General features: G+C 39.4%; 1 protein-coding gene across 1 annotated transcript in view; it reads left to right on the top strand.

Annotated features, from left to right (window-relative positions):
* Positions 1 to 17,911, top strand: part of LOC119404826 (sodium/hydrogen exchanger 8) — a 44,098-nt gene extending 26,187 nt beyond the window's left edge. Inside the window, exons 12-16 of the mRNA XM_049418536.1 lie at positions 2,783 to 2,894; positions 4,810 to 4,952; positions 9,963 to 10,043; positions 11,997 to 12,140; positions 16,609 to 17,911. Coding sequence (XP_049274493.1) covers positions 2,783 to 2,894; positions 4,810 to 4,952; positions 9,963 to 10,043; positions 11,997 to 12,140; positions 16,609 to 16,722 — 594 coding nt within the window. The 3' untranslated portion in view covers positions 16,723 to 17,911. The remainder of the gene's footprint in view (positions 1 to 2,782; positions 2,895 to 4,809; positions 4,953 to 9,962; positions 10,044 to 11,996; positions 12,141 to 16,608) is intronic.
* The last annotated feature ends 1,717 nt before the right edge of the window (positions 17,912 to 19,628 follow it).

The following is a 19,628-nucleotide window of genomic DNA, read 5'->3' on the forward strand; positions in this document are numbered from 1 at the left end:
AACTGTGAGTACAACATAGCCCCAACAATCAACGACTGCAGCTATTCACAAACGGTTTTCCACAAATCGATGTTCCTATTAGCTCAGCAGCAAAGACTTGCTGGGGCTCTTCTCTACAATGAACAGCACAAAAAACTGTACAGTGACGAAAAGCACACACACACGGCCAGCATTGACTTCCATCTGATGATTCATTGGCAGGAATGCAATAATGCATTCGCGGTAATGGAGGCACAACCTTGTTTCTTGGTCTGAGCTGCTTTGCTGATCACACAGGTGTGCTGATCCTTGAAAACACTAATCACTATGGTACACTGGAAAGTGGACCACCGTTATTTTGAACCTCTTAGTTTTATTTTTCTGCTTCTACTTCAGTGGATGTGTCATGTAATGCTCTCCACGCATGCATATGGGTAGTACTGTATTACATTTCTGTCAATAAATTAGCAGTTGGAAGTCAGCACTTGTCTCGTGTGTATGCTTTTCGTACTTTTGTTGTTTTTCAAGCTGTTGACCGTCGATATGAATCACCAACTAGCCCAGTCAGCCACTTTACTGGTGCTCTTAGCAGCTTTTTTGCCTTGTATACCTACTTTGACTTTCTCCCGAATAAACAGTTGGATTATAAGACTGTCTCAACCAACCTACCAGTAGTTGGCATCTGCCCGCATCGCATGTGTTTTTGTCGCTTCTTGCACTTTTTTTTAGGAGGGCCTGGTCATGCATGTGACAGAATCACTGTGTAGCTTTAGTGCAGAGAACTGTGTTAGCATGTTTGTAAAGCAATGAGTGTCTTTTGTATAACATACACAAGGTCTCCTACAGGTTTCGAACGCTTCTGCTAGTCTTGAAAGAGGGTTGCGTGTACAAAACTGAAATTTTGCTGTTTTCTGTTAGCCTTAATTGCTTATCAAAAGCAGTCTGTTGATGCACAGAAGCCAGGTGCTAGACGCTGCATAACCAGAATTCATCACAATGCCCCCATTTGTAATCACTGTGATATAGTATGTCTTTACCAGATATGTGCCTCCTATTGTGTTCTTGAAAAACCAAATAAAAGACCTAGAACTCTTCAGAGTTTAGTGATCTTAACGTGGTCTGCCCTAAAAAAAGTTTGTTTTATTGATTGTAGACACATAATATTTGTGACTGTAGCTTCAAGCTCTTGAGTATAACTGTAGCATAACCATGGCACCAACATAAATTCATAGTCTCAGGTTAAAAAAAAGGCGTTCATGTATTGCAGTGAACTAAATTCCCATAACACTAGCAGTAATAAAAATTTAAAGTTAAGTGCTTAATAGTATCATACTCCGGCATCTAACTTCCGTGAGCCATAGTCAGCCTCTAATTTTCACACATCTATAACTGATCTTATGCTGCAAGGAATTAATGTTAAAATTAAAAAGTGTAATAATTCCATCAGTAATTTAGTTTTCTTAAGAAATTTAGTTCGTGTGTTTAGTAATCATATTTCTGTTCGAATTGTAAATTTATGGAATTTTGAATTTGTCCAAATTTAAATGAAGCTTTGTCCGAAACAGAACTAACTGATAAACAGTTCCTAACTGATACTCATATTTGCTTTAGGTTTGTGCTTTAGCACTTTAAAATCAAATTATTCATGAAAATTCCACATTTCTTTTTGTGTTTTTAGTGGGCATTTAGATTGCAAAAATGTGTTCCTTTTTTTTTTTTCATAAACCCAGCACCTAGCAGTGTGAAGGGTCTTCAACCTTTTTTGACCATTTTCCTGCCACACAATCGTGTCATACTTTGCAGACGCAAATGCCACCAACCGATCTATGTGCCACACTTGCAAACCTGATGAGGGGCCCATTAAGGCCAATTTGTCAAATGTTTTGTGCACTCGAGATAGTGGTTTTGGGCTTGTCCTGTGAGGAGAATAACCATTTAGACAGAATTTATGCAGCTAAGTTTTTAAGAAATGTGTGAGACAGACTGGCAGATGCTTAAATGGCCGTCAGAGAGAGCACCGTAACAACGTGTATAACACGGTCCAAGGCCACATAGGCATCCATTGACGCGATTGCGGATGTGCACCCTTCTTTGAAAGAAGCGAGCTGCTGGCTATGCATAATTCACAATGTCACGTGAAATCATTGAGGTAGACATAGTACGTGCATCAGAACTCCTTCAATAGCACTTTCATCTTGTGAATTTTCATATCTAAACAGGCCATGAATGACACACCATTGTGTGCAGTGTTGCTTGTACTATGCACAACATCAAGAAAAAAAAAAAACTTATTCGTCATTTTTCCTGGTTGTGGCACATGTTAGTGGCATATGCATATATACTCATCCTTTCCATCCTGTGAATAAAGTGTTGTAAGTCAGCGCTGTGTGATCGTCGCCTTACTTGTACCCGTCTTCTTTTGCGCTGTGTTCCCTCCTCTAAGTTTTTAAATGTTGACAGCCTCAGTAATGGCTTCGTAATGTGTTTCCTGCAGGAAGATTTATTGATATTCTGGTCATATGTGTAAGAAATAGTTGTAGAAAATTGGACCTTTGTGCTACTTTCTTGTGAGCTCAAGAAGCTGAATGGGCTCTCACCTGTGTATGAATATAAAATTAATTAAAATGAGACTCTTTATCATTATTGTTTTTGTTGTGCCTTTCCCTCTCTTAATCATTATTAGCTATTGAGTGTTTATTTAAAACCAATTTTACGTTTTAGTACATGTGCATCAACATCTCTACGAGTATAGTTGAAGTAATAAATTTTCCTTTTCTTCCTTTATTTTTCCTAATACTTTCAGGTACTATGTCTGCTTGGACGAGCAGCAAACATATACCCATTGTCCTTTCTAATGAACTACTTCAGAGAACACAAGATTACCAAAAAGATGATGTTTATCATGTGGTACAGTGGTAAGTTAAAATGTTGCTCTCGTTGTTCAAAAGTAAATACTTTACAGACTAAATTTGAAAGATTTATGTACTGAAGTATCTTTTTCCTGTCTACACTAACTTAATCAGCACATCTTGCTAACTACCAAGAAAATGGAAATGTATAACTTGTATTCTAATGTCAGTTGTTGCCGATATGTAATCTGGCTCATAAAAAATTGCATATTTATCTTTTGTTCTTCATTTTTAGGAATTTTTGGCATTGTTCGCAGCCCCGCCACGGTGGTCTAGTGGTTATGGCACTCGACTGCTGACCCAAAGGTCGTGGGATCAAATCCCGGCCACGGCGGCTGCATTTTCGATGGAGGCGAAAATGTTTGAGGCCCGTGTGCTTAGATTTAGGTGCACTTTAAAGAACCCCAGGTGGTCGAAATTTCCAGAGCCCTCCACTACGGCGTCTCTCATAACCATATCGTGGTTTTGGGACGTTAAACCCCAGATATTATTATTATTATTGTTCGCAGAAACATCTGGTATATGGCTATGCCTTTTCAACTTGTCACGTCACAGGCATGTGTGGTGTTGGCTCACAATCTGATCATAATTATGTGTGCTTTGTTCTGTATTGCTCAGAAAGTTGGCCCGCATGTTTTTGGTGAAGTCATATCTTTTTAGATCAGAATTCTTTGTGTGTTTGTATAGTAGAAGAAGGCATTTTGCTGCTTAGAGAGATCATGTCATTAACCTGAAGCTTCTAAACCCTTGTTAACAAGTTTATACTTTCTATCAAGTAGGCATCTAGCTACTGCACCACACTAATTTATTACAATATTTATTCTTGGCTTTTGTAAAGAATGTGTACTGAAAAAAAGCAGCCCTGTTGCCGCTGTTAAAATACTTGTCACTACCTCCATGTAATTTTAGAATGGCGTGATAGCCTGGCAACAGTACAATAGTAGATCTCACTTGCACAAGCAAAGTTTTGAGTATCTTGTGTACGAACTGTTGATGACCTCTGAATGAACTTTGTTAATGTGCAGTAGCAAACGTCTAGCATCGATGAAAGTGCAACCATCCACAATATCCTAAATGGCACTGTTATCATCTCTTATGTTTGTTAAAGGACCCGTGACAGCGAAATTCTTGTTTGCAACTTTTTTACTGTAATCTGTAGCCTTGTGTCTGGTAATGCCGGAATTGAATCGTAAATACTCTAACGTGTCAGTTAATTCATGCTAGTGTTATTAATTGTGACTAATTTTAGCACCACTTCAAAACGCCCACCAAAAATCGTGAGAAACTAGTGCTCCACAGCGGGGGAATGCCTAAGATCACGTGCACTCAAGCTTTGGTGACGTTGACAGTGCAGTTTTCAAATCGGGACCCCGCGTATGGTGAACAATGAAATGACGTGGGTGCTTCAGTATGAGTAAAGCCTGTTAAAAGTGTATATAAATAGTGAAAACCACTTTGAGAGCAGCCCAACAACAGAGCGAGAGGGGCGAGGTACAATAACCCTTGTTGGATGCCAGTCGTAGTATTGTACGTGCCCCGCGCATCTTCTGCGACGTCGACAATACTCACTTTTCTTGTGGAATGTCACACGGGGCCTCAGTCTACGTCATACCAGTGGCAATGTCGCAAGCTGCTGCCAACTCAGATGAGCACTCACGCTTACTTTAAAACCAAATTAAAATGCCTTAAATGCAACATTCGCCACTGATAATTGGTCAGAAGTGCCCATATTTACAAGACAATCAAACAAAACAAACATCTCGAGGTTTTAGTTTTGCTGTCAGGGGTCCTTTAAAAATTATTACTCCGTTTTGGTTGCACGCACAATTTGGATTTTCATTTGGTGTCATGACAAGTAACACTGAACATTATTTGAGTAGTGCACTGAATATCCACTTGCCTTTCTTCCTTTTTCTTTTAGGGCTCAGAGGTGCCATTGCATATGCTTTAGCTATGCACTTGGACTTTGATGATGAGAAACGCCATGTGGTTGTGACAACAACTCTCATTATAGTGCTCTTCACAATACTGGTTATAGGTGGCTCCACAATGCCTCTCTTGAAGGTAAGGATATCGTTCAACCTGTTAAAAACATTTTCATAGCTGCTGGACTGTTCTTATTGCATTTAAAGCATTTAAAGCTTAAAGCACTGTTCTTATTGCATTTGAATTTCACTAAGTAATTGCATTTTATAGTGAATTTTGTCACGGTGTTAGAATGCTGTTCTTGTCTTACAAGGCAAATCAGCATATTGTATCTGTGGTAGGATTGCACGAATATATTAAAAAAATTCTAACAACAAATCGAATCGCATTCTATTCGAATCAGTACTCGAATCGAATAGTGCATGTTCAAAATACCGAATATTTCATGAATATTTTTCAAATAATGAGCACCAGTGAAAAACCTCAAAGGACCGAAGTGTCGAAACAGGAAGGGCTAACGTTTCTTGTTTTAATCATCGAATTACTAAGATGCATGCAGCCGAAGGTTTTACGGGACTATCGGCACTGTATTGATTGCAGGATGAAGGCGTTTTTGCTTAAAACTTTAGTGCCACCAAAGCAATAGAGTCATCAGTCCGCTATCTTCATCATGAGATTCATGGTGATGTTGACTCATGAATATTGTTTATGATTTATGTATAAGATTTTATTTAAAAGCTGTTGACACAGTGCTGCCTTGAATACTATAGTCACTCCTGTATTTTAACCTGCAGTTACAAAATATGTCGAAGGCTCTTGTTGCTGCTGTATACGAGCTTGCCTCAGTTTACATAATTGTTGTTTTGTTTTTTTTGTCAGTTAAAAGTCATAGCAATGTTCGTTTGTTAAAGCTAGTAAATATTGGTTTCAAATAAAAGGTTGTGGAATGCTTGGACTGTTTTGAAAATAGTTACATTACCATTCTCTGGCTGCTTTGAAAATGGTTGCCCTATTATTCGAAAACTATTCAAATAGTATTCGATTCGTATTCGACTCGGTTCTAAAATTCACTATTTGCACACCCCTAGTCTATGGCTATACTTTATAAAAATGTAATTTTCTCAGTAAAAAAAAAAAGCAGTCGCATCATCTTCATGTTTCAAGTATTTTAAAACTTGTGTGCTATAGTGGTTGTATGAACAGGAGTAGTGGCCTCGGACAGGTTGGCTGATGTTTTGATAAGTAAACCTATTTTTGTTAAAGACGTCTTGTCATCCTGGGCATGCTTGTTTTAAAGGGGGTTAATCTTTGACGTCACCTCACATGCTGTCGCTGTTGGTCCTTACCATCTGGAAAAGAACTGGAAAGGAAATGAGCACGGTCATTTAGCGCCTCTAAGGGTCGTAAGAGGAAACGAGGGTTTTACTGATATTAAAAAAAGGAAAGATTAAAGGGTGACTCAGATTAGAGCTTAGGAAATGTGGAAATAAAAAAATAAAATGAGAAATGGAAGGGGGGAATCTAAAAGATGGAGAACGAAAGAAGAGTGAAAACAGTTGTTCAGGAGGGAGGTGGCTATGGGTATGCGAAACCAGTGTCTGGGAAACCAAGCACACTTCTCAAGTGATGTTCTGTTATGCAGAAACGAAAAGTTGTGTTTGAAGTTTTCAATGCAACTTTTTATGATTGCCAGCCATTGCAGTGACATCTGCACTCACACTTATTGCTATCCTAATGACAGCGGCTATATAGGCCGCTTAGGAGAAAGAGCTGCGCAGTACATTCTCACAAAGGGTAAATTTTGCAAATGGCATAGAAGTGCCTTGTGCAAAATTTCTTTTTGCAGACCTACCACAATATTTTCTAATGTCAGTTCTGTTAGGTATCATTGCCTTGAAATGTAAATGCGTTTTTGTTAATGAGATATGCAAGAAAATTTACCAACCTCAGCATGTTGAACAGTATTCTTGAGCTATCTAGTGCTACACTGCTGGCTTGTTGACATGTCATCTTGGAATGCAAGTATTCTGGAAACAAGATGGCAGGAAAAGAGCATATGATGTGTGTTCGTGCATTCTTTACTTGCCCTTGTTTGTATTACACTTTTATTCCTCTGTGATGTTTTGTGGTGTTCAGAGCAAAAAAGAATAACTGTGTTAATAGTATACATAACTATGAAATTGATTCCATTTATTCAGCCTTTGTTGAAATCATAATGAGGACAATAGGCAATGTGAATTGCTGTTTGGCTTCATAATGATTGTGATTAACACAAATTGAGCCCCTTAGTTCCCTGTCCTTTTGTGCACCTTTATTGAAGCAATACCTAGTTAGTACATTGGGTGATGCTGCTGCAAAGTTCATGAAGCTTATGTATAGAGAATTGCCAAATAAATATGAATGTACCTTGCAAAAGGTTTATACACTCCTTTGCCTTTGATGTACATCTTTAATAGATGCACAACAGGTAATGCCTTTTCAAGGGGGACTCTGACGTATTTTGACCATATTAAAGGAGTACTGACACAAAATTTTGAAAGCGAAATAACTTGTGGGATAGATTTTCGGGGACACATACGCATTATCTAAAAAAATCAGCGGCTAGCATAGCCCGGAACATATTTAAAATCAATTTTAAAGTGCGTGTCGTGCAACTGCACACAGAACGCCCCACCTCACGACATCGATACTAACTTGTTTTGAATGTAAACAACCAATAACCATCCGCATCACGAGTGTGTTGGCTGCCATGCTCCTTGCGAGCGCTCTCTGCTGGCAGATCTTTTCAACGGAAGGAGGCAGCACCTCCTCTATGGACTTGCACGGAAGTACAAAGCCTGATGTTCTTGCCTCGGAAGTGCACTTTTGGAGCATCACGCATATTTTACGACATCCCAGAGGGGATTATAGCAGCACCCAGGGAGCCTTCACTGATAAGAGTTGTCAATGCGGTGTTCATATGCACTCGGCTTTGTGTGCTCACATAGCCAGCTATGTTTACTAGAAAACTGCTCTGGGTCCCACCTCACTCAGCGCTCTCTGAAACCAAAACTGCTACTGGGCGCTATAAAAACGTCTCCAAATAATTAACCATCGCGCACTTGAGCAAACAAGGTATCCAGCCATGATAAGTGAGCTGTTAGCTACTTATTGCAACAAAAATAACAAGATGTAAAATTTTTCGTCAGTGTAATAGTATTGACAGTCCTGTAAATGCTAGGATAGTTCAATTCTTAGAGACTTGTCAGTAATTTTAAATAACCAAAAAATGATGTTTTGAAACCAAAACTGAAGCAGGCAGCTGCTTCGTGCAACGTCTACAATGACATCACAGAATACCTTGCTGCAGCAAAAACACACATGAAAGAGCTTTTCCAAGGGACGAGTCGATGTGCCGAACAGCACAAAGCCGCGTTCCCCAAAGAGCACTGTTAGTGGGAAACTAGTAACAGCAGACAGCCCTGATCTTCGTTTGCTTCAGTGTTGCACCGGCTTCCCTCCATCGCTTTTTACCACACACAATGCAGCCTAGAAAACTAAACAATTATCTGAGGTGGCCGTTGTCGCAGACGTCCCGTTGAAGAAAGAGCCCGCTTCGTCTTTTTGGTGAGACAGGAGAGATAGCGAGGTACGGTACGTAACCACGTCACAAAAACAGGGTGGTCCACATTTTAAGGCATTATTCCTTTCATTTTCAATCATTTTCAGGGAAACTAAATGACTTACAGTCATATAGTTTGGCACATACTATCAGGATACCAAAAAGAATGTATACATATGAGCTGCATATAGTACATGAATTGGTTTACAAGCAAGCAATTCTAGAAAAATAGTATAATGTTCTGATGATGAAAAATGTAAAGGTTGAGCTCATTGCAGTCGCTCCACGTGAAAACATAACAGAAAAAAAAAACTCATTTATCAAAGTACAATACTGTTCATAAGGTTGGATTAGTTAAGACAAAGACCCAGGTCCATTGATTTCTTGATTTGAGCTACATTTTTGCAGCCCAAAAAATAGAACACTGTAGGAGTGGAATTGAGCATAATTATCTTCCACCAACAGGATTGCTCAGCACAAACCAATTGTGTTGTGCTAAGACAGTTAAGGCCTGCTGTTCATCCTGTCCCAGAGACATTGCATTTTGTTATTTCATGCTGAAGTTACATTTTATTTTTTGCTCTCTTTAAATTAAACAGATATCTCTTTGGTTGAAAATTCGGAGTAAGAACACCTGCATGCTTAGGTGCAGGTACAGTACTCATGGATTCAAACAGGACATCAAATGTTTACATATAACGACTGGTATGCCCAATTACTCGAGCTAACCACGTCGTGTTGTGACAAATGGGGTCTCTAAAGATAACGTTGGCTCTGATCTACGCATTCAAATCAAAATTACGCGGATATAACTTGAGCTGAAAACTGTGGAAATGAAAGTATGTGCATTACTTAGCCCGAAATTGACCTTGGACAAAGCAACACATGGACAAAGGAAGACAAATAGAACGGCTACTACCAGTGATTTGTTCTTAATCATTAAATTAGTACTGGCAGAATTGTTCACATCACTTCTTTTTTTCAGTTTGTTATGTGGCTTCTCCTTTTTTCACTCGTGTTGTAAGGGCGCAATTTATTGAACACACATGAAATTGTGCATTATATTAAGTTTTAAGACCACCGCTTTAATATGTTCGCAATGTGAAACAGCTTCAGGCATGTTGACCAGGAGTGTTCCACACATCCTGTAAATTGAAGTATTGGATACATGTCACTGGTGTACAGTCACACCATGATTGTCTCACCAAAAACTTTGAATGATTGAATAATTGGGGAGAGATGGTGAAGAGTTTTACCACATTCTGGTTCCGAGTAAAGAATGCCACACAAAAGGAAATGAATGGCTTAAGGGGGCACACAGCTAGATTCCAACAGTAGAGCTGCTATCTAATAGAAAGGAAAAGAAAAAATGTGCAAAATTTTTTGTGTCAGTACTCCTTTAAGTTATCAGTATCCATCTTTCTGCTTATTCTGCCAGAGTACTGGGTTGTTAAAGGAAGAACAATATCAGCTGTAAAATTTATCCACTTGTGTCTTATATGTGTTATTTTAGCTGTGTGTTGCATGTGTGTTCCCTATATCTTCAGTTTTTGAAGGCAGACAAGCAGACCACAAGAAAAAAGCGCCGAAGAGCACGCCAAGTGACTCTTAGCAAAACCAAAGAAATGGTGAGTAGTCTTTTTTTCTTCTTTTTTTTTTTGGGGGGGGGGGTAGATTTTTTTAGGATTTAATATTTTGTTGCTTTCCTTCATATGTGGTATCGTTTTAAGAGAGCAGCTCTTAAGTGCCAGCTCTGCCTGTTCCGCAGCGTCATTTGCATCGTCACTGGACTGGCAGTGAAATGAAGTCATCTATTGGCACAGGGGATGATGAAAGAGAATAACTGCAAAGTGTAACAGAGGATAAAAGAGAGTAGATGCACCAGCCATGCTACCCACAGTGTTCTCTTCGCACTGAGCGAACAATCTGCACAGGGGAGAATGAAAAAGAGTGAACGTAGTGCACAGCAGAGGATGAAAGAGCAAGCGTGCCAGCCACACTACTCACTACGTTATCTTCACAATGAGCGATGCAACCGGTGGAAGTGCTTCATCTGCCGCTGCTGCTGCTCCTAAACAAGCTACCCGAGCAAACGCTCAGTGGCACCAATGCCAGACTTCACAGGTTCGCACCGTGGAAGCAGCAGTAGGCATTGCCACTGAAAGGACCCTGTCATTTGCGCCGCTGAAGCTCAAAGTTATCATCGCAACCTTAAATTCTTTGCCTAATTTTTTGCAAAATCAATATACCTTAAGAGGTGCACTAAAGTGTCGCTTTACAAAGTATCATAATCATCAGTGATTTCTTCATCAAAATTTTTGCTTATAGTTCGTCAGTGTTTTTTTTTTTTAGCTAGACCTTCATGTGCACTTGTGCCTTGTGGAGCAGTGCCGTCTTTCGTGTTCATTCATCTACATATTCAGTAATGGCATGGTTGATAAAGCCCTTCTTGGTGTATTTTCCTACAAAACAAGCATCAAGCTTGAACGGCATGTTATGTCCTAATGAAAGGATGCCTTTGATGATTAGTTTAAGTGGCACAAGTTTTAGTGGCACTAGTTTAAGTGGCAAATATTACGAAGTTTTAGGCTTCGCAAAGTCATACTTAGGGGACACAAAGGGGCTGACATACAGAATACAGAGCAGTATTGAAAAGAACGTAATGATCATGAAAATTGCTGCAGTGATGCATATTGCAGAAATTCATGGTCATGAATTTGGATTTCGTTGAATTCCCACTTGTATCAGCATAATTGAAAATGCATGAGCATACAAATTGTCAAAACGTGCATTGCAACATGAACAAGAGTACATCATTCGATTGTTCTGCGATGAGGTGAGAAACAAACTACAAGAAGGAAGTTCACCTGCAACATAGTTTAACGAAGAGTTTAGGAGATCAATTTTGTATACTGTAGGCCCTGAGCTGAAATATGGTCTGTTTGTGGATATGCTGCAAAGTGTGGAAGAGTTTCGTCGCTTTAGCCTTGGAGTAGCATACATAAAGGAAAAATATAAAAGCAACAGATAGTGCACCAGAAGGCTAGGGGGCAATTTCGCCTAGCAGAACAGCACAGCCAAGGACAGTTGCACTGGTCTGTGCATTCATGTGCAGAATGCATAGCCCAGTGCAACTGTGCAACTCTTGACCATTTCACTGATGTGCAATGTTGCATGGTGCGGTTTACATACAGATAAAACAGCGTAGCAGACAATGCTTACACTTGAGTGTGATTCGTCTGCTTGCACATCATACAGCATATCTCATTACTTCTCGACAGTATTAGGCACTACTATGTCCTGCACTCAGTGCTCGCATGATATTATTAAAAAATAGCAAGAGTGTACGCATCATATAAGCCCGTTCGCAGCTTATCAGGTGTGAACATCCCTATTCCTATGTCACTTACAAATAAAAAACCACTAGTTTGCTCTGGCACTTGTTTCCTGTATAATCGAGTACAGTTGTGGAAGCTACTGGGTATTTTAAAATCTTTCGCCTAGTGCACCCTGCTGAGTGTTCCAAATTTTCTTGTGTGAAATGCCTAACACAATATATTTGTGCTGCTACTCTCTGCTAGGGGCAAACTATTGATGCAGATCATTTATCTGAACTGACGGAAGAGGAATATGAGGTCAACTTCATGAAGAGCAACATCAAGGGCTTCATTCTGCTGGATATAAAGTACCTCATTCCCTTCTTCACTCGCCGGTTTACGCAGAAGGTGACAATTATTCTTTGAATAGATAAATTAATCTTTATTTCTCTTCCTTTACATGAAACAAGGTGGCTGTGGCACTCAGAGTACGGCTTGACAGGGATCCAAGTGTGATATTCTGTAAGAGTTCGCTAAATGGACTGTCTGTTTCAACATATACTAATTAAATACACTCAAGAGCTGTCAATTATGATTTGTGTTGATCTGCTAGCTCTTGAGCTCCATCCAATCAGTACGGACTGAAGTAGGCCATCCATTCAGTGCGTTCTTTTAGAACACCACCCCAGCTTTTGCTTGAAAGCATTTAATGAGCAGAGCATCAAAGTGTACTGATACAGAAAAAGAAGAAAGTTTGTTCAGATTTCACATATTACACCCACCAAAAAGAAAATGAAGCTCATGCCAGCTGTAATATGCAGGTTGTTTCACATAACAAGAACCAAGGATTTAAAAAAAAAAAAGTGGTTAACCACAGCTAAATGGAACCAACAACATATGGTTTGCCATCATGGGATGCTTGTTAGGGTATTCGTATATTGTGCCTAATTATTTAACTGGTATCAATTATGCAATTTTTTAATGCTCACTTTAGGACCAATTGTGTTTCGTTACATTTTAGAGGGCATTCCAAAACAACCAATCTAATTTTTTATGGTAGCGTACATGCTGCGTGGTGATTTTTTTCCAACGCTTAAACAATGCCCACGAAATATGAAATAAAACCACGTGACTGCGCTCATGTGCTACCATATTGCAGCACTCTCAACCATGCATTGAGCGCAACAACCGTGCGTGCATACCATGGCAAAATAAATGGCCACAGCTCTTGACGTCGACTTCACAGTGTGTTAGCATTTTTGACACAGGCACACAGCCAGGAAACGCCGTCACCCCCTGATAAGTGATACATTGACAGTCTGCGCACATGGTTGTTTCACTCTAAGCATGGTTGAGAGTGCTGCAACGGTAGCGCATGAGCACAGTCACATAGTTTTATTTCATATTTCGCAGGCTTTCTTTAAACACCAGAGAAAATCACCGCGCAGCATGTATGTTGCCACAAAAAATTGTATCACTCGTTTTGAAATGCTCTCTACATCCTATCAAGATGCACTTGGCACTAGCGTGAACATTATAAATGTTGCATAATTGATCTTAGTTAATTAGCCAATGAAGCGCAATATAAAAAAATACCCCAACGAGTGCCACATGACGTCAAACCATATGTCATTGGCTTCATTCAGTTGTGGTTAACCACTTTTTTTGCTAATCCTTAGCTCTTGTTGCGTGAAACACCCTGTATATGGTGGTGACAAATGAACCAGCAAATGGCAACTTAAAGGGGCCCTGCAACACTTTTTGAGCATGGTCAGAAAACACTGTCGATAGGTAGTCGAGGCTCCCAAGAACACACGAGCCAAACATTATAGCGCAGCATGTGGCCTGTAATTTACAATTCATTCTCAAAGTCATCTAAAAATCGCTCCCTCTTCTCCCCACAAATGATTCCATATATCCAAATTACTGCGCCGTATACCCAAAGACCGCCATTGGCTAATTTGAGCATTGTGACCTGAATATAGTTACCGTGGTCACTGCGGGAAGCAGCAACATGCCCGTGCACGCTTGCTATAACATTGAAAGTTAGCTGCGTTTTCAAAGAAAAAAAAAATAAAAGAAAGTGCTCAAGGTCATGACTTGCACTGATGAAGGGCCACATCTTCTTGACCCCTTGTCATGCCCCTCCCTGCGTAGCTCTCAGTGCCTTCGCTGGTACGAGAGGAGAGAGAAAGCACTTGAAGCATGCAACAAATTCCTTAACTCTGCTCGTACTTGATGGATTCTAAACATTTTTTCAGCATGCTATTCGTGAAGCGTCATGTGCTAATAGTGAGGCTATTCCATTATAACTCAAAAAATTGTTACAGGGTCCCTTTAAGCTAAGGAAGTCAGTCTGAAATATGAAAAAAAGTGCTGTCACATACTACTCAACACATTCATTATCACTTCATAAAGCTGTTTATGTGCAATGCAGACCTTATTTTTTTTGTGTGTGTATAGGAAATAGGGTAATATGTATGTGGATATGCAGTAGAGTGTAAAACACAGGTATGCTCTTCGTTAAGTTCTTTGGTAAAATCATCACTGTTGGTTTTTGCGAGTAGGTTTGTAATGACTTCATTGCTGCACTTGTGACTAAGATAAGTTTGGTATGTATTGAAAAGACAATATTTTTGCAGAACAACTGCCCTAACAAAACAGAAATGCCTGAACAGTGACTGGCTATGATTTAGAAAAATAACAGCAAGATGATATATTCATAGTTATAGGTCATAATGCCTTATTGTATTAAAATAAAAATTCATTTATTTTCTGCATTTGCAGTGTCTAACACACAGTTGCAATATACAAGATGCACCTGGACAACGCTTTTAATATATCGTCATTTTAACCAACCATGCAAAATTTTTTTGCATAATGCACCCACTTCTTTGCTGCTTTTTATTGAACATGATCTGCAATTCTGCAGGATATACTGATAGCATTTATTCACCAAATATCAAAACATTAGCTGTTGTTAGCTGAGTGCCGAGTTTTGTGCCATCATTGTGATTTGCACCGTCATCAGCGTAGACGTTGGAAGTGGGCAAAGATGTTGCACGCTAATAACATCATGGGCCATATATGTGTTTTGGTGGCAGCATCAGTGGCGGTAGCTCATTTGGTGCACTGCTGTGGGTCCTTCTGTTCTAGTCTGTGCTTTGAAAGCTTGCAAGCACTCAGACATGAAATGGGAGCATAGCACATTAAACCAAAATGCCATTAAAATGTCCTTTACGAAGAAATGTGATATTGCACATTTAAGTGATTTAGTGAGCTCGAAATTGAAAGCCATGATGATCCTGCTAGGTTTGCAGAAGATAGCACCATTCTTTTCTCTTTATCAAAAAATCACATCTTGCTTGCTTCTTGCTTGCTTCCTTTGAAACACATGTATTTTTTGTGAATCTAACATAGTTTTGCTGTGCAGTTTTGTTGCAAGAAAGTATTCATGAGCAAAAAATGCAAATTTAGGCTCGTTGTACCAATGTCAAAACATCAATGGTGCTGTACAGGCAAAACAGGTACAAAAAAATTTTCCTACGTACAAATGTTCCAATCAATCATGCATTGTTTTGATGCTTAAGGAGGGACATGGCAACGAAAACTATCATTTTTAATTTATGGAGATAAAGTGATGAAATTTGACATGCTGATGTGATGTGTTGTGCTGATATCATAACTGAAATCGGTTTTGAGCTATCTTTTGTAGTTTTTGAGTTACAACACTTGATAGACTCTCATTGTCATCCCAAAATTAATTAATGAATTAGACATAAGTTCGTCAAGATTTTTGCATAAGGATATTCACAAGGGCCCATTCTGTGCCGTAAAGCTGTTGGTTTTATTTTTAATATTCAAATAAGCACCCACAAAAATTTTTGAAATTTCTTGTACATATTGTCTTACTAACAACTTTTACAAAAAGCCAATTGTAAAAATCTGTATGACGTGCAGACAAATATGGAAAGCTTTATGGCACTCACCAATGTCTCAGAATCTAAGCGCGGAAAACGCAATGGTTATATCTTTATTTGTTGTGGAATGTCACAGGGACGACTGACAGCAACTGTTCAAAAAATGAAAGCTGAGAAAATGGAGCTCAAAGTAAATGGAGCTAAAAGCTAAGAAAATGGAACTCGGAAGCTGGTTTTGTTTTTTCATTGGAGAAATGCAGCTTTGTGGCTGTCTTGAGCTTTATCTGTCCTCTTTATGATAACGCTGATATGGTGGCACTGTGTCAAGAGAAAACTGCAGATTTGCATTTTCTAAAGCCCAATTTGCTCATAGTTTTTGATGACAGCACACTAGTAAAATGCTTTTTTTTTCAACTTCTACTGCTTATTTTGGTCTGATATTTCACCATGACATAAAACATGGTGTCAGGATTGCAGAAAAAAATAAACTGAAAAATTGAACATCTTGAACAAATTTACCATTCCCAATGCCACGTCCCCCCTTAACATGATGTTTTTCCTTCCAGAGCAACATTTTGATGGGTTCGAATGTCCATTTTGTTCATTGGCATGCAGCGATATTTATTTTTTTCTCTTGCACTCGTGGTGGAGGCACTTTTGTGTGAGTGCTCATATTGCTTGGTATGGTTACTAAAATTGCTTGTATCTTCACAAATGCATGTGCACAAAATTTAGTGGAACAGAAGTGTTGTTAATTATGCACAACATCATATGCACAACTGAAAGAAATCTCTGTGCAAGTAAGTTCCCAGAATATTGAACTTTTTTGCTGCAAGTATGCCTTCGTTATATTGAAGTTCAACAGTATTGCATTCTATTTGCTGAGTTGCACGCCCAACTGTGCACTGATATGCCATTTGCAAGACTGCATCATATTTTCTTATGACTGTCTGCAGGAGGTGCAAGATGGCAAGATCCAAATGACTGACTTGACCAACCAGTGGTACCAAGCCATTCGGGCACCCATTGATGAAAGTGAAAATGAAGACTCTGAAATCAGTGGTGTTTAAGATGGCTTACTGTTATATTTCTTTCCTAATGGATATGGGAAGATGCCGATATTTTTTCAAATTCTACTCTGCTGTATGTGGCTAGGCATTTTGCTTCACTTGCTGTCTGTTTGAAAGAATAATTCAAGAATTTCTTTATTTTATATGTTGGTTGTCAGATGTGCGCTGTTTTATACAAACATTATGTTAATTGATGGAAAGCATGTGCGACAGCGCTTTGACAAAAACGCATGCATATTTAATGTGTTTGAAACTTTTCCAACATTCCACTTAGGACAATTGTCATTTTAGTCAGAGGATTTCTACGTGGCACATTGTTCTGGGAGCATATCACTGAACTGATGTCTTGCATCGAATACGGTGTAATCTGCATGTAACATCGCCGTTTATACCATAAAATCAAGTGCAGTGGGATTCGCTCAATCTTAAAGCATTAAGCTAGTTGCCTACTGCTTAAAAAACAACCGCTTGAAGAAAAATGTAGAACATACTTTCGAGACTTTCCTCTGGTGCACATGGCACACAAGGCTCTGTTCCGTGCACAACAGTGATCTTGGAAATGATCTGTGTGTATGTATATTTGTCAAGAAGCTGGCAAAGCAACAAAAATATTGAAATACAATTTTCGTGGCATGTTCTGACAAGGCATCACCTAATCATTTGTTACATTTTTTATGTAAGTAGACCCATATGGGGAACCATGGTAACAGCAGCAGCCGTGTTTAAGGAAGAAAATTACTTACGGAGAGCATCAAATATGTTTTTATAGCAGCATAAAACATACAAATGCATAAATCTGCACTTGAGACGGTTTTTCATGGTGAGATAGCGTTGAGGTGGTGTTTCACAGCAATTATTGTTGCCCATGTTGCCTTGGCTAAATATGCACGATAAAAATGCGAGATTCATTTACCTATATAATCTTTTTTTGCTTTTGTGTATTTATTCTTCTTAAAATGCCTTGTAAATGTAAGACATCCATCTTGTGTGTACTCTTGATAGCGATGGCGTGATACCATTTGAGCAGCAGCCATACAGCTGTCACTACCCACTGTCTTACAGCATAGCTGTGTAGTTTGGTCACCACTTCAGCCATTTGCATTCTTCTTGGGAGTACACTTGCATAAAGAAAACGGGATATGTTGTATTGCAAACGTGAAACCAATGCAGTAAACTTCTGCTAATGCAATCTGTTACTTCAATTTTTTTATTAATTTAAGCTCATGGGACTGGTGTAAATACTTGAATGGGAGACATACCTTTCCTTATAACCGCAAAATGGCAAGTAGAAAACAACATGTCCTCTGTTTATAGTACATGCATATGTACACTGCTGTTGGCAGCCAAAAAGTAAAAAAATAATTTGGATTGGGTGCCAAGGCATGCAGTTTCATGCGTGCAAGAGTGGGAGGGAACACAAATGCTTGTCCTGTTTGAGTTCGTTCTCTATTCCTATCCTTGTATTTTTCACGCTGCTTCAAGTTGTACACAACATGAACCAACTTGCCCAAATCAACAATTTGTTGCTATCGTGAGCACCCTGGGGGGGAACAAGGAGAAGGAGCCATTTGTGCCTGCAAGCTACATACCCGAAGCCTGACCCGCTGCTTGTGATATAATATTATTACCATGATTTTAGTGCCAACTTTCAGAAATTAAGGAAGCCAGCGTACAAAAGAAGAATTTTGAGAAGAGAGGGCAGTTCAGTTGAAAAGCCACCAAAAACATTTGGTTGATTACACTGATTTGATAATCACAAATAATTCTATATTTTTTTAATTATGGTCTCAGTTGACAAGGTGTCAGTTAGAAGTTGTAGACAGCTAGTGTAAAATCACACCATCTCCCGCTAAAGGGGACCATGAGGCGATGCGAAGCACTGTTTCGGCATGTAGAGCCCGCATTTCAGAGGTGGAGTGGTGAGGGGGAAAGGGGGAGGAGATGTGGAGAGGGGGAATGGAAGGGGAAAGGGAAGGGGGGGAGGTGATGTGGGGAGGGGAGAGGGGGGAGGGGAAGAGGAGAGGTGATGTGGAGAGGGGAGGGAGAGGGGAAAGGGGAGTGGAGAGGGTTTGCGCATGCGCAGTAAGGTTGGTCACGCCGCACACCACCACCACCACCACCACCACCGGATTGAACTCCGCTATAAGATGCTTCACATCTAAAAACATTGAACAGGGTGTTCTTAGCAGGATACTGCACAGTTAACGTGCTTTATCTTTATAGCTGAAAAAGAAAGCCAGTGAAATGTAAGTGATATTACAAAATTATGCGCTCACCTGCACAAAAAAGCAAAATAGCTAATATCTGCAGTCTGCCAAGACTGTGTACAGATTTGGGTGATTTTTTTGTTCATATTTATTCCATGAAGGAAGCAAGAAGAGAGAAATTGGCAGGAGGTTCTCTTTGTGGGATGGCTTGAAGAAAGATCGTTAAGAACTTATCTTCTAGGTAACAACTCGGAGAATAGCACATAATGATATTCAGTGTCCCGCCAAAATCTCTGAGTTGTGACCCACAATCAGGGACCACCTCACTTAACACCAATAGTGCAGTACAAGTCGGCAGTCCAATGGCAAGCAACCATGTATACTTGAGTAGCAGCACAGCTGGCAATAACTGGAAGGATTGCAAGATGACATTGTGTCTGACAGAAACAATAGCTAGATGTGATACTGCTTAGGTATTCTTGCACATAGCAGATGTTTGAATTGGGCTTGTGCGAATAGTAAACTTTAGGTTCGAAGTGAATAGTGATTTGGTCGAATAATTTCGAATCGAACTTGCATAGTATATATCACATATTATTTTTTTAAAAATTAGCATATTTGTCATGACCAAGCTAATCTGCACAATGTTTTTTTTTTTAATTTGAAACAAGGCATGTGCAAATGTCGTTCTTTTTGGTT

Source organism: Rhipicephalus sanguineus, chromosome 1 (genome assembly GCF_013339695.2).
Source record: "Rhipicephalus sanguineus isolate Rsan-2018 chromosome 1, BIME_Rsan_1.4, whole genome shotgun sequence".
Lineage (NCBI taxonomy): Eukaryota > Metazoa > Arthropoda > Arachnida > Ixodida > Ixodidae > Rhipicephalus > Rhipicephalus sanguineus.